Raw genomic sequence first — 21,103 nt, 5'->3', positions numbered from 1 at the left:
TAGAGAGAAAAGGGGTGGGCAGGGCCAAGGCTGTCAACCCAAGAGGCGGGGGCACAGCCCAGGGCCTCAAAATCAGCGAGAAGGGACCAGAAGGAGTGGAGAGCCGCGCGGCGGGCAGCCTCCAGCGGCGTGGCTGCGGGCTGCGGTGCTGCGGGGCCAGGCGCGGCCGGCTCCAGCGGCGGGGGCGGCGGGTCCTGAGTGCCGCCGCCGGAGGAGGCTGCGCCGGCAGCAGGCCGCGAGGCCGGCTGGTGCAGGAAGCCGTCGAGGGTGAGCTGGGTGAAGCGCGGTCCGGCGGGCTGCGCTGGCGGGGCGCCACGGCGGCGCAGCACCTCGGCCGCCAGGCTGCGGCGGCCCCGGTCCATGGCCTCCACAGCGGCCAGGCACACCACACCCCAGGCGCCAGCGCGCACGCCAGGCGGGGGGCGGGCAAGCCAGATGTCGGCGGGGACAAGGGGAGGGGGAGGGGCATCAGCTGGGGCAGCGGCAGTCAGGACCGATGGCGTCGCGTGTGTGTGTGTGTGTTACAGGGATTGGGCACATTAATGTGCTGGGGCCGAACCCACTAACCCTGCCGGCTGTCCAGAGCGAGGAAAATCTGGCCGCCGATGGCACCCCGGGGAGGCTCCGTCTTGCAAGCGCCATGCCGGTCTGCCGGGCAGCCGTCCGCCGCCCAGATGCCGCCACGAAGGTGCCGTGAGGCAAAGTCCCAGCTAGTGTCCCGGCTGGGGTTCGAACTCGTGCCTGTGGTATCACCCACCGGCACTCATCCAGCTCCTTATTTAACGTCGCGGGGCATCTATACTGCTTAAAAATATAGGGCATATATATGTAATAAAGTTGACCCTGCACACGCTGTTCGGGATATTGGTCTAGTGGTATGATTCGCCGTTCGGGTCGGCGAGGTCCCGAGTTCGATTCTCGGATATCCCCTTTTGCCCTTCATCTTTTCTATGTGTGGCCTATTTTATATATATTTTTATTATATAGCACCACTAGTCCTGCAGCCCCCTGTTGTTTGGGGTGAGGGCAGTTGTCTTCCCGACGGATAGGCACATGCGACAATGCCGCCTTCCTGAAAACCGGCCAAGGGCCCTGCCTCCTGCCCCTCCCCGTCGCTCCCCTTTTTTTAATCTTGTGATCACTCCTCCTCTCCCACCCTTCAATTGATGCTGCGGAAGGGCGCGGGCGGCGCTGTGCAGCTCGACCATAGCCACCTGCTGCGGCTGTGTACTCCATGCTGCGCATCCGCGACTACAACGAGCAGCAGCCAGAGGAGCAGCGGACGCAGAGGCGGACTTGCTGGAGCACCAGCAGTAGGCCTTGCTGTCCCGCCCGAAGGAACGAGAGCAGCCAGTTAGGGCACGATGCGATTAAAGCACCAGCAGGAGCAGCAGGCGGCAGTTGCAGAGGGGGCGGCACATGCTTCGGGTCGGCAGAACCTCCTTTGCCCAGCTCAGCGGCAGCAGCACGGCATACCCTCCCTCCTTCTCCAGCTTCTCCAGTGCCTGCCCCGTCCGTAGCACTTGCAAGCGCTTCTGCGGTGGCCGCATCGATCTGCTGCATTCTTCAGCTTTCCAGATTCCATGTCGGCGCGTCAACGTCGATTCCACCGGCGCCCCGCTGGTTCAGCAGCGGAGTCCGCCCATATATTCCAGGGCTTTCCAGCTATCAGAAATGTGCGTTTAGTTTGGCGCCCCGGACCCGGCGCGATCGATTCCTCGTGCCGAGTTGGTTCTGAAAAACGCGGCAGAAGGGGGGGTTGAAAAGTGTAACATTTTGCGGCGAAGATTGCCATTTCTGGTGGGCTCCCCGCGCCGGCCAGGGCGGCCCGATGTGCTTGCAGTTACTGGAACTGTGATTCTTGGGGGGAGCCAGCCGCGATGCTGGCCTCCCGCGAAACTTCGTCCGATGGGGCCGGTGCTGTCGCTCGGCCGCCCTGTCATGCCCGCACATCGATCGTTGGAGGCAGGGACTGTTTGAATTGCCGCGCGGCGACGCCCGCTGGGGGCGCCACGATGCAGGTGAGGCGTGGGCGGCGCGCCTTCAAGGCAAGTTGCCCCACGTTGCCTAAAGGTGTCTACAGGCAAGGCAGGTAGGCATCAGAACTTGGGCAGGTAGTTGTGTGTCCATCAAAACAGATGAAGGTTATCATTTCTGTCCAGCCGTCGGCCACGATGCCGGCCTCCAGCAAAATTTCGTCCGATGCCGCCGGAACGAGGCGTGGGCGCGGCTTTGCCCCGTGCCGTGCCTTTGCATTGTTGGCATCAGCAGGCGGGAAATGGATGCGTTCATTGCCTGATAAACGCAGATTCAGATGGAATGAACACTCAGTTGGGGAGCGTTGGGGAACGTTGGGGAGTGCCTGCGGCTGCAACTTGGCTTCACATTCAAGACGGCAGCTGGCACATAGGGCTGCGTATGTGGGAAGTGTGCTGTGAACGTGCCGACGCAAAGACTGGAGGAGAAGGAGGGTGACGGCGGTAGGAGGTGCACTCACGCAACCGCGCCTTGCAGCCGCAAGCAGCGCGGCCACGTTATGCGGTGCAAAGAGACAACGATGGATAATGCAGCTGTTTTGGCACAAGCAGTGATGTTAGCGGCAGCGGAGGTTGCTGCCTGTGAGCGACCCAAGGACCCACAAACTGAGTAGCAATGGAGCAGGCAGCAAACCACGGTCCTGCACCGAAAAACCACTCTGGTGCAAGGGCCCGGCGCGCTTGTGCTGCAGATGTTCGCATCCCTGCATCTCGGCCGCAGCGGGCTGGCCAACGCTCGCCGATGCAGAGAATGTCGGAGAGCGCCTGGTGCGGCAGAGGCCCAGCGGTGGCGGCGGCGGCTGCAGTAGCGGAGGCGGATGCAAGAGTCGGTCCTGTCTTCGTGCGCTACTGTCACTCCTGCATGCCGCGCGATCAGGTCCACCTTGCCTGCGCCCGACGCCAGCAGCCCAGGCACATTGCGGCACAACTCGCACGACGTTCAGGCAGGGCCTGGGGACCCACACTACACAGCCTCGACGCAGACCGCGGGGGAAGAAGAAGAAGACGTGACCAAACACGGGTGACTCAGGGGGAGGAACGGTGGCAGCGACTTTCCAGAGGAAGCCTGCCGCCACTCCCTCCCCACAGGAGGCTGTCAGGCTGGATCTGGAGGGTTCTGAGCTGTCGGCGGCGTCTGTGCATACAGCGATCGTCGCGATGTGCGGATCTGCACGTTGTAAGCGAGGGCACTGCGCACAAGGCGGCGAACCGCTGTTGCCGCCTGGCGGGGCGCAACGCCGCACCGCTCGAGAGCAGCGCGCGCTGTGGAAGTGACCAGGCCCGAGTGGGACACGGCGACCAGGCCCGAGTGGGAACTGAGGAGGAGGGAGGAGGGATTTGGGTGTACAAGCTGGCACGCAGGTTTCCTCAGCTCCGGCCGCCTTCACATCAGCCCCTGCTGGCGCAGAACAGGTGTCTTCTGGCCCCTGGTGCTGGGAATCGGAGACTTGCTGTGTCCCTCGCACTCGCCCAGCTCCCACCCACCCCGCGCCGCAGCAGCCAGGCATGGTGGTGCAGGCAGCCTGCGCGAGGGCACTGCCGCAGCAGCAGCTCCAGCGCCGGCAACGGCACATGCAGCAGCCAGCGACGCCGAGTCGGCGGCAGGTGGCGCGGTGCGCAGCGGCGGTCAAGTTTGCCAAGTATCAGGGGCTGGGCAATGACTTCATCCTGGTGAGGTCGGGGTAGCCATCAGGCCTGCGTCCTCTTGGCTGTGCCGTCTCTCTTTGTGACCCGCGCGTGCTCTCCTCACCTCCTCAGGTGGACAATCGGCACCAGCTCGAGCCGGTTGTCACCCCCGAGCAAGCCGTCAAGCTGTGCGACCGAAACTTTGGCATTGGTGGCGACGGGGTGCGTGGCTGGCTTTATGCTGCCACCGCTGCAGCTGTGTGTATGCCTGCCAACCTCCCCTCCCTGCCGGGCCTGACGCTTCACCTACGGCTCCTCCGCAGGTCATATTTGCGCTGCCCTCGGAGAATGGCACCGATTACAGCATGCGCATCTTCAACTCGGATGGCTCTGAGCCCGAGATGTGCGGCAACGGCATCCGCTGTCTGGCGCGGTTTGTGGCAGGTGATCCACGTGCTCGAGGGGCAGGAGCCCAGCTTGTGTGGTGGCAGCAACGGCGAGAATAGGACACAGCCAGATGGGTTGATGCCTTGCTGCCTTACGCTTGCACCCCCATACCCTATCTGCCCCATGCAGATGTGGATGGTTCTGCACCACGGCAGTACAAGGTGCACACGCTGGCGGGGCTCATCCAGCCAGCGCTGCTGCCTGATGGCCAGGTGCGTCCGTGCAGTGCTGGCGCCGGCACCGCGTTGGTTCGAGCCAGCCACATCACCTGATGCCTGATGCAATCAGCTGGTAGTTGCGGCTGTGAGGCAGCACAGTTCTGCCGGCATCTCTTCGATTGTTGTGGGGCTGCCCCCTGCTTGCTGTTGTGCAGGTGTGTGTGGACATGGGAGAGCCCATCCTGCGTGGCCCAGACGTGCCCACCACGCTGCAGCCCACGCAGGTGCGTCTGTGATGGTGGTGGTTCGGGTGGCCCAGAGTTTTCGAGTGCCATGCACGAGCCTGTCATTTCTCCTCCTTTTACCGACCTTGGCGGCCATCAGCACTTGGCAGCAGCAGTTGGCACCGATCTGTAGTATCTTGCCGTGTTGCCTGTACAGGGCGAGGCGGTAGTGCAGCAGAAGCTGGCAGTGGATGGCAAGGAGTGGCTCATGACCTGTGTCAGCATGGGCAACCCGCACGCCATCACCTTTGGCCTCGCTGATGGCAGCAGCATCAAGGTGAAGAAGTGGCCATCACCTGCTGCTGCTGCTGCTGGACTATGCTCCTTTCCGCTGCTGCTTTCTTCCCTTTGAACTCTCGGCACCATGCTGCAGGTGGACAGCATTGACCTGCCTGGCATCGGTCCAAAGTTTGAGCACAACCCCGTCTTCCCGGCCCGCACCAACACCGGTAGGCGGTGAAGCTTGCTGTTGCTGGCTCCCTGCTGTTGCTCGCCCCTTCATTTGGCTGACCGTGAGCCATGTTCCCCCGTGACTGTTGCCATCCCGCAGAGTTTGTGGAGGTGCTGTCCCGCAGCCATGTGCGTATGGTGGTGTGGGAGCGTGGCGCCGGTGCGACGCTTGCCTGCGGCACGGGCGCTTGTGCGACCGTGGTGGCGGGCGTGCTGGAGGGCCACACCGACCGCTCCTGCCAGGTTAGGGGGCTGGCAAGGGGGAGAGGTCAGCCGCAGTAAGGCCAGGAGACAGGAGCCATCCAGGGAGTTGTCAACCCGTGCTGTTCATCATTGTTGACGCAGGTGGATCTGCCTGGCGGCCCGCTGCACATTGAATGGCGCGAGTCTGACAACCATATCTACATGACCGGCCCGGCTGAACTTGTCTTTGCCGGCAGCGTCGATGTTTGAGCCCGCCCGCTTCCTGTAACACTGCCTCCCTACACTTGGCCAAACCCCCAACACCAGACCCGCCCACCCACGCCGGCTCTACCACTCGCAGTCCACGTAGGGTCTCCATTCAGCGAAGCTGCCCTGGCAGGCTGGCATGGGTCTTCATTTACGCTCAATAACTGGTTGGCTTCATGTTTTGTCCAAGGGGGAGGGAGCTGTGCGGGCATATGCACTTCTCCCAACCCCTGGTCGAGCAACCCCAGGCTTGAGCTTCCCGCACATGCCCTGATGGTGCTGCGGGCTGGATATCTGAAATGGCTGTCAATCCATAAACAGGTGACAAAAAGCGTGCTCAGCTGAGATGTCTGGCACAATGGCACAAGAGTGCCAAAGCCAAGGCAGTGGCTGGTGCGGCGAGTGTGGGCAGGAAAGGGCGGCGGGCCGGTGCGGCCTTGGCGTGGCTCTACACTTGACCACCCTACACTTGCAAACCCAAACGGCAGCTCAACCCGCAGTGTCCTGACGCTCTGTGCTTTGCTAAACCTGTGTCGCGGCATCAGATCGTCGCAGCACAATGCCGGGCGGGCCGGAGGGTCGCCACCTGTGGGCAGACGACGTGGAGGAGGACGAGGCGGAGGAGCGGCAGCAGCGGCGCGGGTCTGGAGGGGATGCCGCTGCCGGCGGCAGCATGGGCGGCGGCAGCCGTGGCTGGAATGCCCTGGTGGAAGAGGCGGCAGAGGAGGAGGGTGTGACAGGCTTTGAGGCACGGGATGGGTGGCACGAGGGCATGCAGGTGGAGCGTGGTGCCAGCCGCCAGCGCCTCGACCTGCAGCACGGCTTCATCCGGGACATTGTGAGTGGCTGCCGGCAGCGGTCGCCACTGCCCAGGGTCGTCTTTTCAAGGGGTGCCGGTTGCATCAGGCCGCTCGCGGGCTGAACCACCGCTGCCGCTGTTGGCATCACCCAACTTGTTGGCTTCACATCGCAGGTGCGCAATCAGAAGGACCGTGACGCATACGAGAAGGCGTGGCAGGAGGCGCATGCTGCGGGGGACGAGTATCAGCGCAAGTGGGGTCGGGCCAAGGTGCAGCGCGACGGACGAGAGTGGGGCATGTGAGTGTCGGTCCAGGGCGAGGGCCGGAGCAGCCAGCCAGCTCCTGTGTGCTGGGTAGCTCACCTCCCGGCTGGCTGACCTGATGGATGTCAATGCTTGCCTCCTTGCCGTGCGCGATTCCTGGTTGCACCTGAGTGATGGCCCCCGCTTGCCCTGCTGCTGCCCCGCTCACCTCCCAACTGCCCGCCGGTGCAGGACGGAGCCGTGGCGCGCGGCTCCGCAGCCGGGCTCGCAGCAGCACCCAGAGCAGACGGGTGCCTTCAACCCACACGATTCCGATGCAGAGCACAGCAAGTGGTGGCGCAAGCCGGCGCCCAAGGTCACGCCGGTGAGCTGCCCCCTTGAAGGGGAGGCACCTCGCCATGCTTAGCCACGCTGCTGCTGCCCTGGATACCTGCATATCCCTCAGCCTCCCATCTTGTGCAGCATGCTACATGCTACTCGCCTCTCCCGTGCCATGAACATCTTGAGTGGGATGCTGGGGCCTCACGCCGTGCTGCTTTCCTCCCTGTTTTCTGCCTCCGCAGTCCCGCATCCTGCAGAGGGCGGTACAGCAGGCAGCGGCGGATACCCCATCGCCCACGCAGCTGCAGCCCACTGGTGTCACAGCAGCAGCCGCAGCAGCAGCACCAGGGGCTGCAATGCCCGTTGCAGTTGCTGCCATGCCAGACCCAGCAGCTGCCAGGGCGCCTGCAGCCCTGGTGGCGCCCCCGCCAGCAAGCATGCCAGTCCTGGTGCAGATGAAGGATGGCAGCTATGCCATGATGCTGCCAGTGGTGCAGCTTGGCAGCGAGCCGGCGGTCCTGCAGCCTGCTGTGGGTGCAGCCCCAGCAAATGCACAGGCGCAGGCTGCCTCTGGTGATGTGGCCAGCGGCAGCAGCAGCGGCGCCAGGAAGGCCCCCAAGCTGCGGGAAGGGTTTGCAACCTACCGGCCGCCCCCAGTGCTGACCGGCCAGGGCACCGTGCCTGCCGCCGAGGCACGCGGCCTCGACATCGGGCGGCAGCGTGGCAGGCAGCAGCAGCAGGAGCGGCCCCGGGAGCGGCAGCAGTCCCGCGGGCAGCGCTCGCCACTGCCCCCACCCGCTTTGGCAGCACCCTCCACTGGCGGCCGCACCTCCCAAGGCAGGTCGCGGGCGCAGGGCCTGCAGGAGGGCACGACAGCTGCCGGTGTGGGCGGTGCCGGCGGCGAGCGCAGGCGGGGCGGCATGCTGGGTGCTGCCCTCGCTGCGGCTGCCGCCGACAGGGAGCGGCAGCAGCAGGCACCTCCTAAGGCACCTGCAGCGGCAGCAGCAGCCAAGGAGGAGGAGGATTCAGATGAGGAGCAAAGCATGCAGCATGGCAGCCATGGCAGGAGCGCCCCCCACAAACGGCACCGTGGCGGGCGGCGGGAGCAAGTGAAGCGAGAGAACGCCCGGCTGCGCGAGGCGGCAGCAGCAGCGGCGGCTGCTGAGCAGGATGATGGTCCGCCGCCTGGCATCAGCCGCCCGCTGCCACCGCCTTCTGCCGCTGCTGGGGCTGCGCCCAAGCAGCGGCAGCAGCAGCTTAGTGCTGCTGCTGCTGCTGCTGCTGAGGAGGAGGAGGAGGAGGAGGACGAGGAGATTGTTGCTGCTTCAGAGGGTGGAAGCCTGGCTGGCGATGAGAGCGAGTGGGAGACCGCTTCTGAGACGGAGATAGCGTCTTACGAGAATGCAGAGGCGCAAGCCGCCTCGGCACTCACGATCACGGTGGGCAGCCGCGGCGGGCGCAGCAGCCGGCAGGTGCAGGCGGCCGCTGGCGTGCTGGATGCCGAGGATGGCGGCAGCGAGAGCAGCAGCCCGACAGCGGGGGGCGGCAGCGGGCCCAGCACCGAGGTTGCCGAGCTGCTGCGCCAGTTTGCGGAGCCCCTGCCGGGCAGCAGCGCACAGGAGGAGTATGCCGCCAGTGCCGCCAGCGGTCTGACTGTGCAGCTGTACGCCAATGGCGGCAGCGCTGCGGCAGGCGGCAGGCGGGTGGTGCAGCAGGTGCAGCGAGGCCGCCAGCAGCCAGCGGCCCGACATGCGGAGGAGGAGGAGGAGGAGGAGGGGGAGGAGGAGGGGGAGGAGGCCCTGCCGCCGCATGGTCGACCCAGGCAGCAGCAGCAGCCCTCCTCCATGTATACTGGCATGACTCCAAGCCAGCGCCGCGCCGCACAGCGCAAGCACGCCAAGGAGCGCGCGGAAGCTGCGCAGGCGGCAGCTGGGGCTGCGCCTCGTGGTGCTGTGTCTGCGCTGAAGGCCGCCATGGCCTCTGCTGCTGCCGCCAGCTGCCACCCGCCAGCCAGCGACCGTGGCGGCGGCAGCGCCTCGGCAGCGGCTGAGCAGCAGGAGGCCGATGAGCCACCGGCTGCCACCTCTGGTGGGCGGCCGCCGGGGCTGGGCGCTTGGGGGACCAGTATCGCCGGCGCCCGCAAGGCCGCCGCCGCTGCCGCTCCCCCCGGGCTTGGCACGTCGGCAAGGGGTGGCAGCGGGCCTGCGGAGCCAGTTGCCGAACTTGATGCTCGCCTGCAACAGCTGCAGGACCGGCAGCGGGCCATACTGCAGGTGCGGCGGGGCTGCTGGTGCTGCTGATGAGCCGCTGTATACCGCAGACTGCTACTGCTTGTGTGCGGTCCAAGAGGCTGAGCTCGCACTGTTTGCTGTTGCAGAGGCTTCTAGTGCTGGAGAAGGCAGCCAGCACTGGAGCTGCCGGCACGCCTGATGGCGGCAGCGGCAGCGGCAGCCGAGGAGCACGCCGGCCGCGTGCCCCGCTGGTGCTCTATCAGCCCCCGCGCCGCACGTCTGGCGTCTGCGGCGTCGACGAGAGCTGATCAGCGCACTTCGCTATTTCACCTTACAGTCACCGCCTCCCCATCTCCGACAGTTTTTCTGACCACCATTTCACACAAGTTGCCCGACAGTTTTGTGCCCCACAAAAACATCAAACGCTTCCATTAAGGCAGGACGCTCAGTGCACCCCATCCACCGCATCCTCACATGCTCGCTCTTTTTATCTTACCGGTGTGCTTCGTACCAGTGTATGAACACGAGCACGTGACATGAGATCCAAAAGGCGAATGCAAGTGAATTGGAATTACAGCACATATAAATATATAATAATCACAGGAAACATGAGGTCAGCTCAGTGCACAAACAGAAAGGTTTGTTTTTGAAGGTCTGAGGGGTCACATACCGCTGGCGCCTGGGATCCTGCGGCTCTGTTGCTGGCTGTCAGCAGGGGGTATGCGTTGGAGGTGAAAGGGCTGCTGTTATCTCTGTGTCCACACGGAGCGCTCCTGTGGCAGCCATGCCGCCGCTGCTTGCCTCGCTCACGCCAGGAGCAGGGCTAAGCCCAGCACACCTGCCAGCAGGCAGAACAGCAGCGACGGGAGTAGCTGCTTGTTGGCGGCAGCGCTGGGCGGCGGCGGGGGTGAAGCCACCGACTGCGCCCCGGCAGACTCCTGGGGTATGGGTGCTGGCGCCGGTGCCGAGACAGGGGCCAGCTCTGGGGTGGGCGCCGCGGTGGGTGCTGCCACAGGTGGCAGTGTGTCAATGGCCGGAACGGGTGCGAGGTCGATTGGCCCAGGAGAGAGCGGCTCTGGGGTGGGAGCGGCGGCGGGGCTCAGGGGCTGTGGGGCTGGGGAGGGTTCGGCTGGGGAGGGGCTGGGAGAGGGGCTGAGTGAATTGCAGAAGTCATCTGCCTTGTTCTCTACCACCTTCTGTGCGCAGCACTCGGCCCGGTCAGCAGGGGTCACGGTCCCGCAGCTGGCGCCCACCACAGGGAACAGCTGCAGGCGGGGAGGGAGGGGGGCACCAGGTGGCACGCGTCGCGGCGTGAGGGCGGGATGGTGGACGGGGGGGAGGAATGGAAGGGGGAAGCACGTGCGCCTGCACTTGACCATTGTTCCTTGCAGCTGTTGCAGCAGGGGTGCGAGCCCACATGCCAACATCAGCCTGTTCTCACCTCGGGGAAAGCCACCTCACACCAGCTGTCCTCCTTCTGCTCCTGAATCTTTGTCTCGCAGCACAGCTGGCTGTCGGCCGGGGTGACCGTGGCGCAGGAGGCTCCCACCAGCGGGCCAGCGGGGGAGGGAGAGTTTCCAACGACGGGAGGAGAGGGCGGAGAGTACAGCTGCAGGGTTGGGGGAGTGGAAGGGGGGGTGGAAGGGGGGTGGGTGGGATGGCAGCGTGTGGGGCATGTGACGATCCGGGCCACGTTGGAGCGATAAAGGCCTGCATTCCTGGCTGTGCATTGCTTGCTCGCCTGCTAGCTGACTCACCGCAGGGAAAACGTCCAGGCACCATTCGTCCTCCACATTCTGGGCAATTTTGGTCTCGCAGCACTGCTTGTTGAAGCCAGGGCTGACAGTGGCGCAGGAGGCTCCCACCAGCGGGCCAGCGGGGGAGGGAGAGGGTGATGGGGAGGGCTGAGGCACCGGCGACGGCTTGGGCGACGGCGACGGGGAGGGCCTCGGGGATGGGGTCGACGGCGAAGGGGAGGGCCTCGGGGATGGGGAGGGCGACTTGAACAGCTGCATTTAGGGAGGGCAGCATTTTGGAGACAGGGCTGCTGAGAGGGTCGATTGCCAGCAGCAGGCAAGCGAGGAGGAGGGAGTGGTGGCAGCGGAAAGCCAGCCAGGCAGAGCGCTTACCCCTGGGAAGGTGATCTCGCACCAGGCGTCGGTGGTATTGTCTGCCAGCTTCTGCTGGCAGCAGGCCCGATTGGTGCCGGGTGTCACAGTGGAGCACGATGCGCCCACCAGCGGGCCGACGTCGGGGCCAGGAGCGGGAGCGGGGGCAGGGGCGGCGCTGCACGCAGAGAATGCAGGGAGTTGTTTATATGGTTTTTATCGAGGACGAATGGTGCTGCTGGCCGCCGCTAGTTCATTCTTGTGCTTCTCCTGATGGCATCTGGGCAGATAGATCTGCATGCCCCAACACACGTTCTCGCTGAAGCATCACTCACACAGGAGCCTCCACGGGTGACAAGGCGATACAGCGCCCTGCGAGGAGCAGGGTGGCCGCCAGGGCTACGAAGCGGGCACTCATTTCTCCTCGAGGCGCAGCCACCACCTCACTCCTGCACCACAGCCTTGTCAACAAAAGTGCAGCGGGTGAACCGTGCGATGTTTAGAGTCTTCTTTGAGAGTCTGCCGTACATGCCAGCTGGCGGCAGCCTGCCGACATGGGGAAGAAAAGGCAACAGGGCTGCAAAGCCTTGTCAGGAACCACGTCTTCCTTCACAAACCACGTGCTCCTGTGAACAGGATAGAAGGTGAGTAAAAACAACGGGCAGGTCAATGCAGCATCCAAACAGTCGCGGCTGCCCGCTCCACAGGTGGCGCAGGCCACTGCTCAGCTCTGCAGCAGATGCAGGCCATGCGGCACGGGCCCAAAGTCTTGGATGACCTCCCTGCACTCAAGAGGAGCAGGCCAGCAACACCCATGTCAGCACCGAATCCCAGCACCAGACCCCAGCAATGTGAACTGCTTCTGCACCCTATGTGTCCAGCATGAATCAGGCCCTGACCCAATTCCCACAACACCCCCCACCTGTGCGTTGACCATACGAGCCGGATGGCCTCTGGGGTGCCGATGCCGGCGGCACGTGGATCGCCCGCAGGCCCAAACCAGTGGTTCTGCGGCGCGCCTGCAGGGCAGGCAAGGACAGGACGGAGCGGGGGACGGCGGCAGCCAGGCATTGTCAGAACACCAGCCTCTTGGGCGGATGTCCTGGTCCAATGTGTACTGAAATGTCGCCCCGCTCCTGCCATTCCCTGCGCCCTGCGGCGCAGCAGCGCCCACCCGTGGTGCGTGCGCGGATGCCTGCATACGTGGTGCCGTTGACCGTCGACCCCAGGATGTGCTGCACAAAGCGGGCGTCGTTGGACACAACAGCAGCCGTCAGGTGCGCCTCCATGCGCTCGCACGCCTCCAGCACATGAGGCACGTCGCGGTCGCTGTACTGCGTCACCACCTGCGGTATGGCACAGGGTGCGGGGCATGTATGTGCGTGTAAGGGGTGCTGGACTGGGTTGGATGTAGGTGGAGGGCACGAGGAGGCGTGTAATGGCAAGCCAGGGGCGCAGGAGAGGAGGAAAAAGGAAACGGCGGGGAGCGCCATCAGCGGGCGGCCTCACCTGGAAGGGCCCGAAGATTTCCTTGGTGGCCACCTCAAAGTTGGCCTCCTTAAGCAGCTCGCTGCCGGGAGGAAGAGGAAACAGATGGCAACAATATGAGCACCTTCTGTTGCTGGGCAGGCCTCAGGTTCACCAACAGCAACATGCCTTAAAGTGAATAAGCAGCGGAGGCCTGCTCACCTGAGGGGCACAAAGACGGCGGTGGGCTGGATGGCGCCGTACCGCTCGGGGATGGAGTGCCCCGTCAGCGCCTCGCCACCAAACAGCAGCCGCGCGCCTGCGCCGGGAACGTTCAACCGGCCAGTTGGCTGGGGGCAGGGTGCAGCAGGGCGCTGGTGCTGCAACCTAGCATGAGTGCCGCCTGGCAGTGCCGCTCCCTGCTCTATCCACCTGGGATCTGCTGTCCAGTGCCGCTGCTGACCCAGGGGACCCATCAGTCCATGATTGCAGGTGCACCACTCGCCCACCCATCCACCCACCAGGTATCTGCAGCAGCCGCTCCTTATGGGCCAGCATCGTCTCGGTCTTCACCGACAGCACCGGCCCCACCGTTAGGTCCTCCAGCTTGCGGGTGGCTGCCCGCTGCGCCAGCGCCTTCTCCAGGCCTGGCAGCAAGCAGGGCGCCAGGGTGCGGCAAAGGAGGGAGGGCGGCGCAACGTCAGCGGGGGCACAGCAAGCTCATGGCTCAGCAGGCATTGGCAGGTGGCAGACAAGTTGATGTCGACAGCATTGGAAAAAGCGCCCAGCCATCGCCTCACCCGCCTCCACCCAGTTGTCGTGCATGAACAGGATGCTCTGCGCGCTGCACTTCTGCCCGCTGCACGCATATGCATCCTGGTCGCACTGCAACGAAGCAGGGATGACGGGAGCAAGGGGCACTGAGTCATCTTGCAAATTATAGGCTGAGTTGCTGCTGGTTTCCTGGTCGCCTACCCACGTGTCTCCTCCCAGGCCCCTTGCCACCCCACAGCCACCAACGAAACGCTGGCCTCTGCCCACCTGCCATGCCACATAGTCAAACTCATGCACATCGGGGCCCAGAATCTTCCAGTCAAAGCCAGCATCCTCCAGGAAAATCTGCACGCCAAGGAGGGGCAGCCAGCATGAACAGCTTAGAATGTGCAGCGCACAGCCATCAAAGCCACAAGCAGGTGGAGGCGCCAGTCCTGGAACCCCTGTACATGTGCGACGCTTCTGCCTGAAACTGCTGCGCGACTGCGCCCCAAGCCAACTTCGCCCCAAGCCCTCACCCTTCCGTGGAAGTCACGAGCCAGTTTCTCCGCCACGCCCTTGCTGCCAGTGAACAGCGTGTTGCGCGGGTGGCCTGAAGACGTGCAGACATGGCAGACAGGAAGCACAGGGGTGGAGGATTGGGAAGGCAGGAAGGCAGCAGCCACCACAGTAAAACAAACCAGCTGCCACCACCGCTACTCCCATACCACTGTCCACTGCCCAGCCCTACCTTGCGCCATGATCTCGTTCACTGTGGCGCCCCTGCCGTTGCATATGTCTAGCTCGGTGAGCGACATGCCACAGTGGTGCAGCAGCCGCACAAACTCCTCCAGCACAAGGCACACCCTGCACAGACAGGACAAGGGGCGGGGCGCAGCAGTGGGCGCAACCACAGGGCCATCCTGGCATGCCATTGTCGCCCTCTCCCCGCCGCATTTGGTTGGCGCCCGCTGGTGCCCTTCACCTCCCCTCACTTGTGGTCGGAGTGTACCAGCGGCTTGTTGCCCATGTACAGAGCGCCCATCATCTGCGCAGCAGCAGCAACGGGATCAGCAGGCGGCCTGAGCCTCCCTAATGATGCACGCATCCAGCAATGGCACCTTCGGGGTAACAGGCACTTTTTGTGGGTGCTGGCATGGCCTTTGCCTCCACCCACACACCCAACAATTGCACCTGCACACCCACAGCCTCCTGCTCACTTGCAGCACCGGGATCTCCAGGGGGAAGTTGAAGGGTGTGATGAGGGTGACGGGGCCGTAGGGCCAGCGGTAGCCGTGGCTCTGCTGCCCCGGGTGGTCGCCCGGCACGCTGAAGCCCCGAGCCAGGAAGCGCACCTGGCAGGTGGGAAACGCAGCGGGGAGGCTTGTGGGCAGGCAGCTGTGTGAATACCAGCGCCAGGCCGGCAGTCCAATGACGCAGCTGCTGCCGCCAACTGCAGGCTCAAAGTCCTACAGGCTCACCTGGTCGCCGCTGAAGTTCTCCAGAAACTTGCGGGTTACCCGCACCTCTCCCGACGCCTGCAGGCAGGCATTGGAATGCACCCAAGCACGTCAGCGCAGGTGCACCACGCGCAGACCGCCCAGGGCAGGATGCATGATCCAGCTCGATCCCTGCCTGGCCTCGCCTGTTCCCACGCCTCGCCTCGCACCTGTGCATAGCTCTTGGGGCTTGTGCGCTGAATGAGGCGGGCAAAGTGATCCTCCACCTCAGGTCGCCGCATCTCTGCCGCAACGCGTGCCGTGATGTCGCCCCACATCAGATAGCTGCAACCCAGGCAGGTGCGGGGTCGGCAGCAGGTTGTTGGCGGGCAGTGTGCTTTGCGTGGCATGCAGGCAGGCTGCCAGCACCGGCGCCTGGTGACGTGCCCTTCAGTGGCAGCCAGTGCAGCAGCATTCCCGTGCGCGACTCGGCCCAAACACAGGCTGCAGCTTACCGCTCGGGCTGCTTAAACGGGTTGTGCATGCCGGACTTGGGGGTGGCCTTCATTGACGCAACAAAGGGCTCCACCTCGTACAGCTGCGTGTCTGGGACCTGCAGCAGGAAGCAGGCACAGTGCCGGCCATGATCCAAGTGAAAGGAGGGCAGAGGACGGGGAGGGAAGAGAGGTGGCACACCCAGAGTGGGCAACCCTTGGCACGGTAGGCCAGCCAGGCTCGTGCCTGGATAAAGGGCTCGCCATTGAGCGGGTCGGGGATAGCCATAGTCTTCTCCGCCTGCACCCACTCGCCGTACACTGCAGGCAGGCGGGACACGCGCAACATTGCCTGGGCAAGGGCACGCACACCAAGGGCTGCTCTTTAGGCAGGAGCCAGCGCAGCCGCCCGCCGCTGCCGCCGGACGGCAACCCACCTAGATTGCTGGCTTGCGCGGGGTTGCTGCCCGACATTGCTGCCGGGTTGAACTTGGACCAGCTGGCCACCCCCCGGCACAGCCCAGCTGCATGGCCCAGCGCCTCACGACGCATCGCGCTGCACGCCAGCATTGCGCCGCCCTCGCTGCAATGATATATGTAATGGCCTCTACCGTCGCAACTTGGCAGTCTCAAGGGAGTGCGGGCCGGGTTCTGGGGGTGAAACTCGAGAGCACTGAGAGGAGGGTGGAGGGGCTCTAGAGTGTTGGCTATTGCACGGACAAGTGCCTGGCAGGGGCCCGACCAACAAACTGAGGCCTGGCGCTCGATGAGGTACGGCTGTACTGCCCAGCTGGCGCTGCCGGCTTGGCTCAATCAGCTGCCCAGAAGGCGCAAGGTCGGTGAATTGAGCTCGCCTGCGCCTGAGGCGGCACACACTGAAGTGTGGTGCTCGGCATGTGGCGGCGGGTTCAAGCGGGAAACGGCCCTCTGCTGCAGTTGGCGGGCCGTTTGGATAGATGCCTCTGTGCCTTGCAGAGGCATGTATCTAAACCATGTGTCCCTAAAGTACCCTGACCTCCTACGCAGCATTCCTCACATGGCGGGAAGGAACCTACAAATGCATGACGCTGGCTCCTGTCTCTGCCTGAGACCCGCTGCGCAAGAAGCCGCCCACTACGGGTCACGACACACTGATCATCATCATCAGGCTGGCACTACAAACGCTCCGGCGGCCTGATGCAGCCCAAGGATGTGACCTGGGCCAATTGAATCGATCGCTTCTCCCGTTGGTCCGCTTCATGTACCTCTCCAAGCCGCCCTGTACCTCAAGCCGCGTTGAACAAGCCTTGGCCGGAGGGCACCGGGCGATCGATCAGCTGATCAGCGACCAACTCCTCTAATCCCACCCGCCCCCGACACACTTCATAGCCACCTCCCAGTTAGACACCTGCCCGGGGCCCTGCTGCTCCCGCTCCAGCATTTCAGAGGTAAACCATGCAGTCTGAGCTGATCTTTATCGCCGCCGGCCGCGGGGGCCGCGGGGGGGCACCCCATGGGCAAAATGCCGAATGAACAAGATTGTTCGCGCTGCTCCGCTCCTGGACTATCCCATGCAGAGGTGCAGCTCGATATGCACGAACCCCGGTGAACCAGTGGCACAGACGCCGCCCGGAGCTTTGAACGGCGCTCGCGCCAGGCGGCGGCGGCAGGAGGCGCCGCCACGCGCCTGGCGGGATGAGCAGCGCTGATGCTGCCCACCCAGAGCTGACCCCTGTGCCTCAGCACTTGGGCGTGGGCGTGGCGGATTACCGCCCCGACAATGACAGCGCCAATGAGGAGTGGGATGGCAGCGATGGCGACGGCTACTACGGCGCCGACCAGGCGGCACGCCTGTGGCAGCGCCCCGAGGGCATGCTCATCGGCTGGGTGCTGACGGTGACGCTGGCGGCGCTGGTCGCGACAGGAGCCGCCGGAGGTGCGTGCACTGGCTGTATACTGGCAACTGCGGCGCCCTGTTGTGGCCGGGAGTTGAAAGCAGCACCTGCGCCACCATGCTGCCAAGCATCGGCTAGTGCGCTGTGGCTTGCTGGCTGTTTGATTGGGCTGTCAGCTAGTCTGCCGCAATACCACCAGGCTGGCCATAGTGTCGGCACCCAGCTGCTGCACCATGCTGTCCATGCTGCGTTGCCGCTGCTGCTGCTGCGCTGGTGGTGCTGCGCCGCTGCCCTCTGCTGCACTTTTGCCGGCTGAGCACTTTGGCCGCCTCTTTCCACCCGGCTGCTGCTGCTGCTGCCTGCAGTTACCAATTCCAACAAGAACAGCCAGCGCACAGAGGCTTACACCAGGGGCCTTAGCGAGGTGGCCGGCGCGGAATCGCTCAGGCCGCCGCCAATGCCGCCGTCGCTCTTGCAGCTGCTGCGGCCGCCGTCGGCCCCGCCAGGCTGGCAGCCGCCGCTGCCACCCAGAGCCGCTCCGCTGCCAGTTGGTGCGCCAGCGTCTGGCGCTACGCCTGCACCGGGCGCAGCGCCAGCACCGGGCGCGGCGCCTGCGCCGGGTGCTGCGCCGTCGCTGGGGGCCCCGCAGCCGCCTGGGCAGGGCGTGCTGCTGAGCCCATCCCTAGATCCAGACTTCAACGTGCAGTCTGATGGACCAGACTCGGCGCCCGGGCCGGATGGCTCGCTGTCGCCAGGACAACCGCTGGCGCCAGGGTTGTCTCCTGGGCTGATAGACGGCGCGCCATCGTTACCACCGCTACCATCAGAGCCGGCGCCAGCGCCAGCGCCGATGGCTGAGGCTCCCGGTCCGAATGGGTACTTCCCGTATGCGTCGCCCTCCCCAGACATCTTCGCTCCAGGCTTAGCACCCCAGTCAGGACCCACCACCTCGCCATCCCCCTCTACTGGCATTTCATCGCCCTCCCTATCCCCAGGGCTCTCCCCTTCGCTGTCACCAAGCATTTTATCGCCCTCCTTGTCCCCTTCATTCACTCCGGGCACTTCGCCCACCGCATCCCCCTCACCTGGGGGGCAGCAGCCGACGTCTTCCCCCACTCCCAATGGGCAGCAGGCATCGCCGTCCCCCACGCCAGGCCAGCAGCCGTCACCGTCCCCCTCGAATGGAGGGCAGCAGCCGTCGCCGTCCCCGTCAAATGGAGGGCAGCAGCCGTCACCGTCCCCCTCGAATGGAGGGCAGCAGCCGTCGCCGTCCCCGTCCCCGTCAGATGGAGGGCAGCCAACGCCATCTCCCTCAAACGGAGGGCAGCAGACGCCGTCTCCCTCGCCTGGACAGCAGCCGTCGGCATCGCCGTCGCCATCGCCGTCTGTGCAGGCGCCGCTCCCGCAGACCGGCCTGTCTCCTTGGCTAGGCCCTGGCAAGGGCCCCGCCGATGTGTGGGGAAAGTGTCCCTGCGGCTTCATCCGGGTGAGTGTTGCAGCTGGGTGCTGCATCCCAGCCATCCAGCCAGTGCCGGCAGCATGACACACATGACCAGCTGGGAACCGCGCTGCTGGCACAGTGTGCTCTGCTGCTCTGTGTGCCCATCAAGCGTGCCATTAGCCCCTGGGCTCTCTGTCTGCCCAGCATCTGACCGCAGGCACTGGCTTAATCCCCTGGCTGCAGAACTTGGCGCTGTGGAAGGATGAGCAGGCTCCTGGCACTCCCTTGACGGGCATTGTGGGGACGTGTTCTGACGATGCCCAGACACTCTTGAATGTGAGCAGGAATCTCGGCTGCTTCGCTTCTGCTGCACCCGGTGCCTGGCCTACCTGCCAGCTGGGGATGGGCCGGAAAGTTGCCGCGCTCTGCACAGCCAGGCTGGTGCAGGGTTTGTCGCAGGCCAGCAGCGCTTTCCCACTTGCGCGGGCCGCCTGCTGGGTGCGCCCAGCAGCCCGCACAGCACGCGCTCAGCCGCCGCACCCCGGCGCTGCGCCTGCAGGTGTTCCCTGGCGTCCCGCCTGATGTCCCCGACAACAGCATGCTGAGCTGGGAGGGCTTCAGCTCCATGGATGGCCAGTACGGCGACTACATCTCCAGGTGGGGCCGCCTGCTTTCTTTCTCGTCCTGCTTTCTTTGCTGCGGCCAGGGTGCCACCACCACGGCATGCGTGCCTGCCCCGCTCCCTGCTACCAACCGCGTGGCTGGGGAGCAGAGGTGGGGCGAGGGCGAGGTGTGCATGGTAGAGGAGCGAGCGCCGAGCAAGCATTGCTCACCATCCGCTGCCTGCCTGCCTCCTGCGCGCCTGCAGCCTCGAGGGCCTCGGCGGCACAGGCCCCAGCCCATTCACCTACAGCTGCCCCGCCGGCCAGCTCATCACAGGACTGGAGGTATGCCTGGGTGCTGTGGCTCGCCTACCCACAAACGCCCCCAGCGTGCCTGCTCGGCAGCTCGGCAGCTCTTCTTGAGGCTGGCCTCATTGCGCCGCAACGAAGCGCGCCTTCCCTCCCCTTGCTGCAGGTGGACACTCAGATCAACGGTGCCAACAAGTATTCTCGCGGAGTGCGCTTCTACTGCGAAGTCCCCACCGTCTGTGCCAGCTTGCCACCGCCCGCCCCAGCGTCGCCCCCTCCCATCCCTCCCTCCTTGCTCCCGCCTGGACCCGGCCTCCCGGTGCCTCCCGCCCTGCCGCCGCCGGGGCTGCCGCCACCTGACACGCCGCCACCCACCATGCCGCCAACCCCGCCGCCACCGCCGCCTGCTGGGGCGCCTAGCCCGCCGCCGCCGCCGCCTGATGGGGCGCCCAGCCCGCCGCCGCCGCCGCCGCCACCGCCACCGCCTACTGTCGTGCCAAGCCCACCGCCACCGCCGCCGCCGCCCAGCCCGCCGCCTGCCATGGGTTACTCTGAGTGGGCAGGCCCCGGCACGGGGCCAGCCAACAGGCCCGGCCAGACGTGCCCCTGTGGCTTTGTTACGGTGAGGCTCGAGGCTGGTGCTGCCGTCTGCCTGTTGCTTTTGATTAGGCATTTTACCCTGTTTGGCACAGGTCAGTTGCTTGCACAGGTGTGTGCGTCCGCACCTGTGCTGACTGTGCGTCCCCCTCTGGCGGCTCCCGCAGCGCTGGTACGTCTGGGTTGACGATGACTACACTAGCGCCACGGAGACTCAACCCATGAATGGCCTGAGCGCCGGCTGCAGCGACTCCAATGCAACCGTGCTGGATGTGAGTTTGTGAGCGCCGCTCTCCGCCTTGTCGAGCACTCCTGTCTTGCCAGCGTCCAGACTGATGAGTGAAGGCAGGCGCTGGGCAGAGCGCACCACGGCTGCCGACACGTTTGTTATGCCGTGCCTGCGTTCAGGTGTTTCCTGGCCCTCCCAACAAGTCTAACAAGGGGAGCGGCCTTAAACTTAATGGCTACTCGTCAGTAGGGGGACAATATGGCCAATTCATCTCCAGGTGCATGCGCTGTGTTCATTGCACCTGCCAAGGGCGTTTGTCAGCTGCCCCCAATGTTTCCCTTGCGTTACATGCGTGGAGGAGGGGCTGGCTGGGCCAGGCAAATTTGCGGGTGTGTGCTCACCTGGCTCCGCTGGCCTCTGCACATGCAGCGTTGACGGCCTGGGGGGGACTGGGCAAAATCCCTACGAAATGACGAGCTGCCCGACGGGACAACTGATCACAGGGTTTGAGGTGAGCAGCAGGGCTGCCTGGAGCTGGCGCCGCGTTGGCCGGCCCCGCCGAATCCCTCCTAGCCCAGTTTTTGCCTGCCGGCCCCAGTTTTTTGCCTCTGGGCTCAGTTCTGATGGCCCCCAATCCCGTGCGTTCTGCAGGCCCAAACGACATTTTCAGGGGGCAAGGAGTATGCGATTGGGCTGCGCTTCTACTGCGGCTACCCCGTCACCT

General features: G+C 64.9%; 3 protein-coding genes across 3 annotated transcripts; 2 read left to right on the top strand and 1 right to left on the bottom strand.

Moving 5' to 3' along the window:
* Nucleotides 1-3,608: 3,608 nt before the first annotated feature.
* CHLNCDRAFT_36797 (hypothetical protein) lies at nt 3,609-5,487 on the top strand (the record flags this gene model as incomplete). Its single annotated transcript, XM_005844750.1, has 9 exons — nt 3,609-3,707; nt 3,795-3,884; nt 3,986-4,141; nt 4,271-4,321; nt 4,483-4,551; nt 4,709-4,828; nt 4,925-5,000; nt 5,102-5,244; nt 5,347-5,487. 9 exons carry the CDS (start codon nt 3,609-3,611, stop codon nt 5,452-5,454), a joined length of 912 nt encoding a protein of 303 aa, XP_005844812.1. The 3' UTR covers nt 5,455-5,487.
* A 234-nt stretch (nt 5,488-5,721) lies between these two features.
* On the top strand, nt 5,722-9,374 carry CHLNCDRAFT_58831 (hypothetical protein; the record flags this gene model as incomplete). Its single annotated transcript, XM_005844749.1, has 6 exons — nt 5,722-5,772; nt 5,997-6,289; nt 6,425-6,549; nt 6,746-6,878; nt 7,078-9,108; nt 9,213-9,374. Exons 2-6 carry the CDS (start codon nt 6,011-6,013, stop codon nt 9,372-9,374), a joined length of 2,730 nt encoding a protein of 909 aa, XP_005844811.1. The 5' UTR covers nt 5,722-5,772; nt 5,997-6,010.
* A 2,367-nt stretch (nt 9,375-11,741) lies between these two features.
* Nucleotides 11,742-16,038, bottom strand: CHLNCDRAFT_32475 (hypothetical protein). The gene is made up of 17 exons (XM_005844672.1): nt 15,765-16,038; nt 15,575-15,648; nt 15,349-15,446; nt 15,064-15,178; nt 14,876-14,932; nt 14,615-14,749; nt 14,390-14,442; nt 14,146-14,261; nt 13,934-14,007; nt 13,683-13,760; nt 13,442-13,526; nt 13,163-13,288; nt 12,864-12,960; nt 12,684-12,744; nt 12,349-12,520; nt 12,097-12,193; nt 11,742-11,956 (listed from the first exon to the last, which is right to left on the bottom strand). Exons 1-17 carry the CDS (start codon nt 15,895-15,897, stop codon nt 11,899-11,901), a joined length of 1,629 nt encoding a protein of 542 aa, XP_005844734.1. The 5' UTR covers nt 15,898-16,038; the 3' UTR covers nt 11,742-11,898.
* Between the last annotated feature and the right edge of the window lie 5,065 nt (nt 16,039-21,103).

Source organism: Chlorella variabilis (genome assembly GCF_000147415.1).
Source record: "Chlorella variabilis unplaced genomic scaffold CHLNCscaffold_21, whole genome shotgun sequence".
NCBI classification, from domain to species: Eukaryota; Viridiplantae; Chlorophyta; class Trebouxiophyceae; order Chlorellales; family Chlorellaceae; genus Chlorella; species Chlorella variabilis.
The sequence above is the reverse complement of the archived record's forward strand: the minus strand, read 5'-3'. Positions and strand labels throughout refer to the sequence as shown.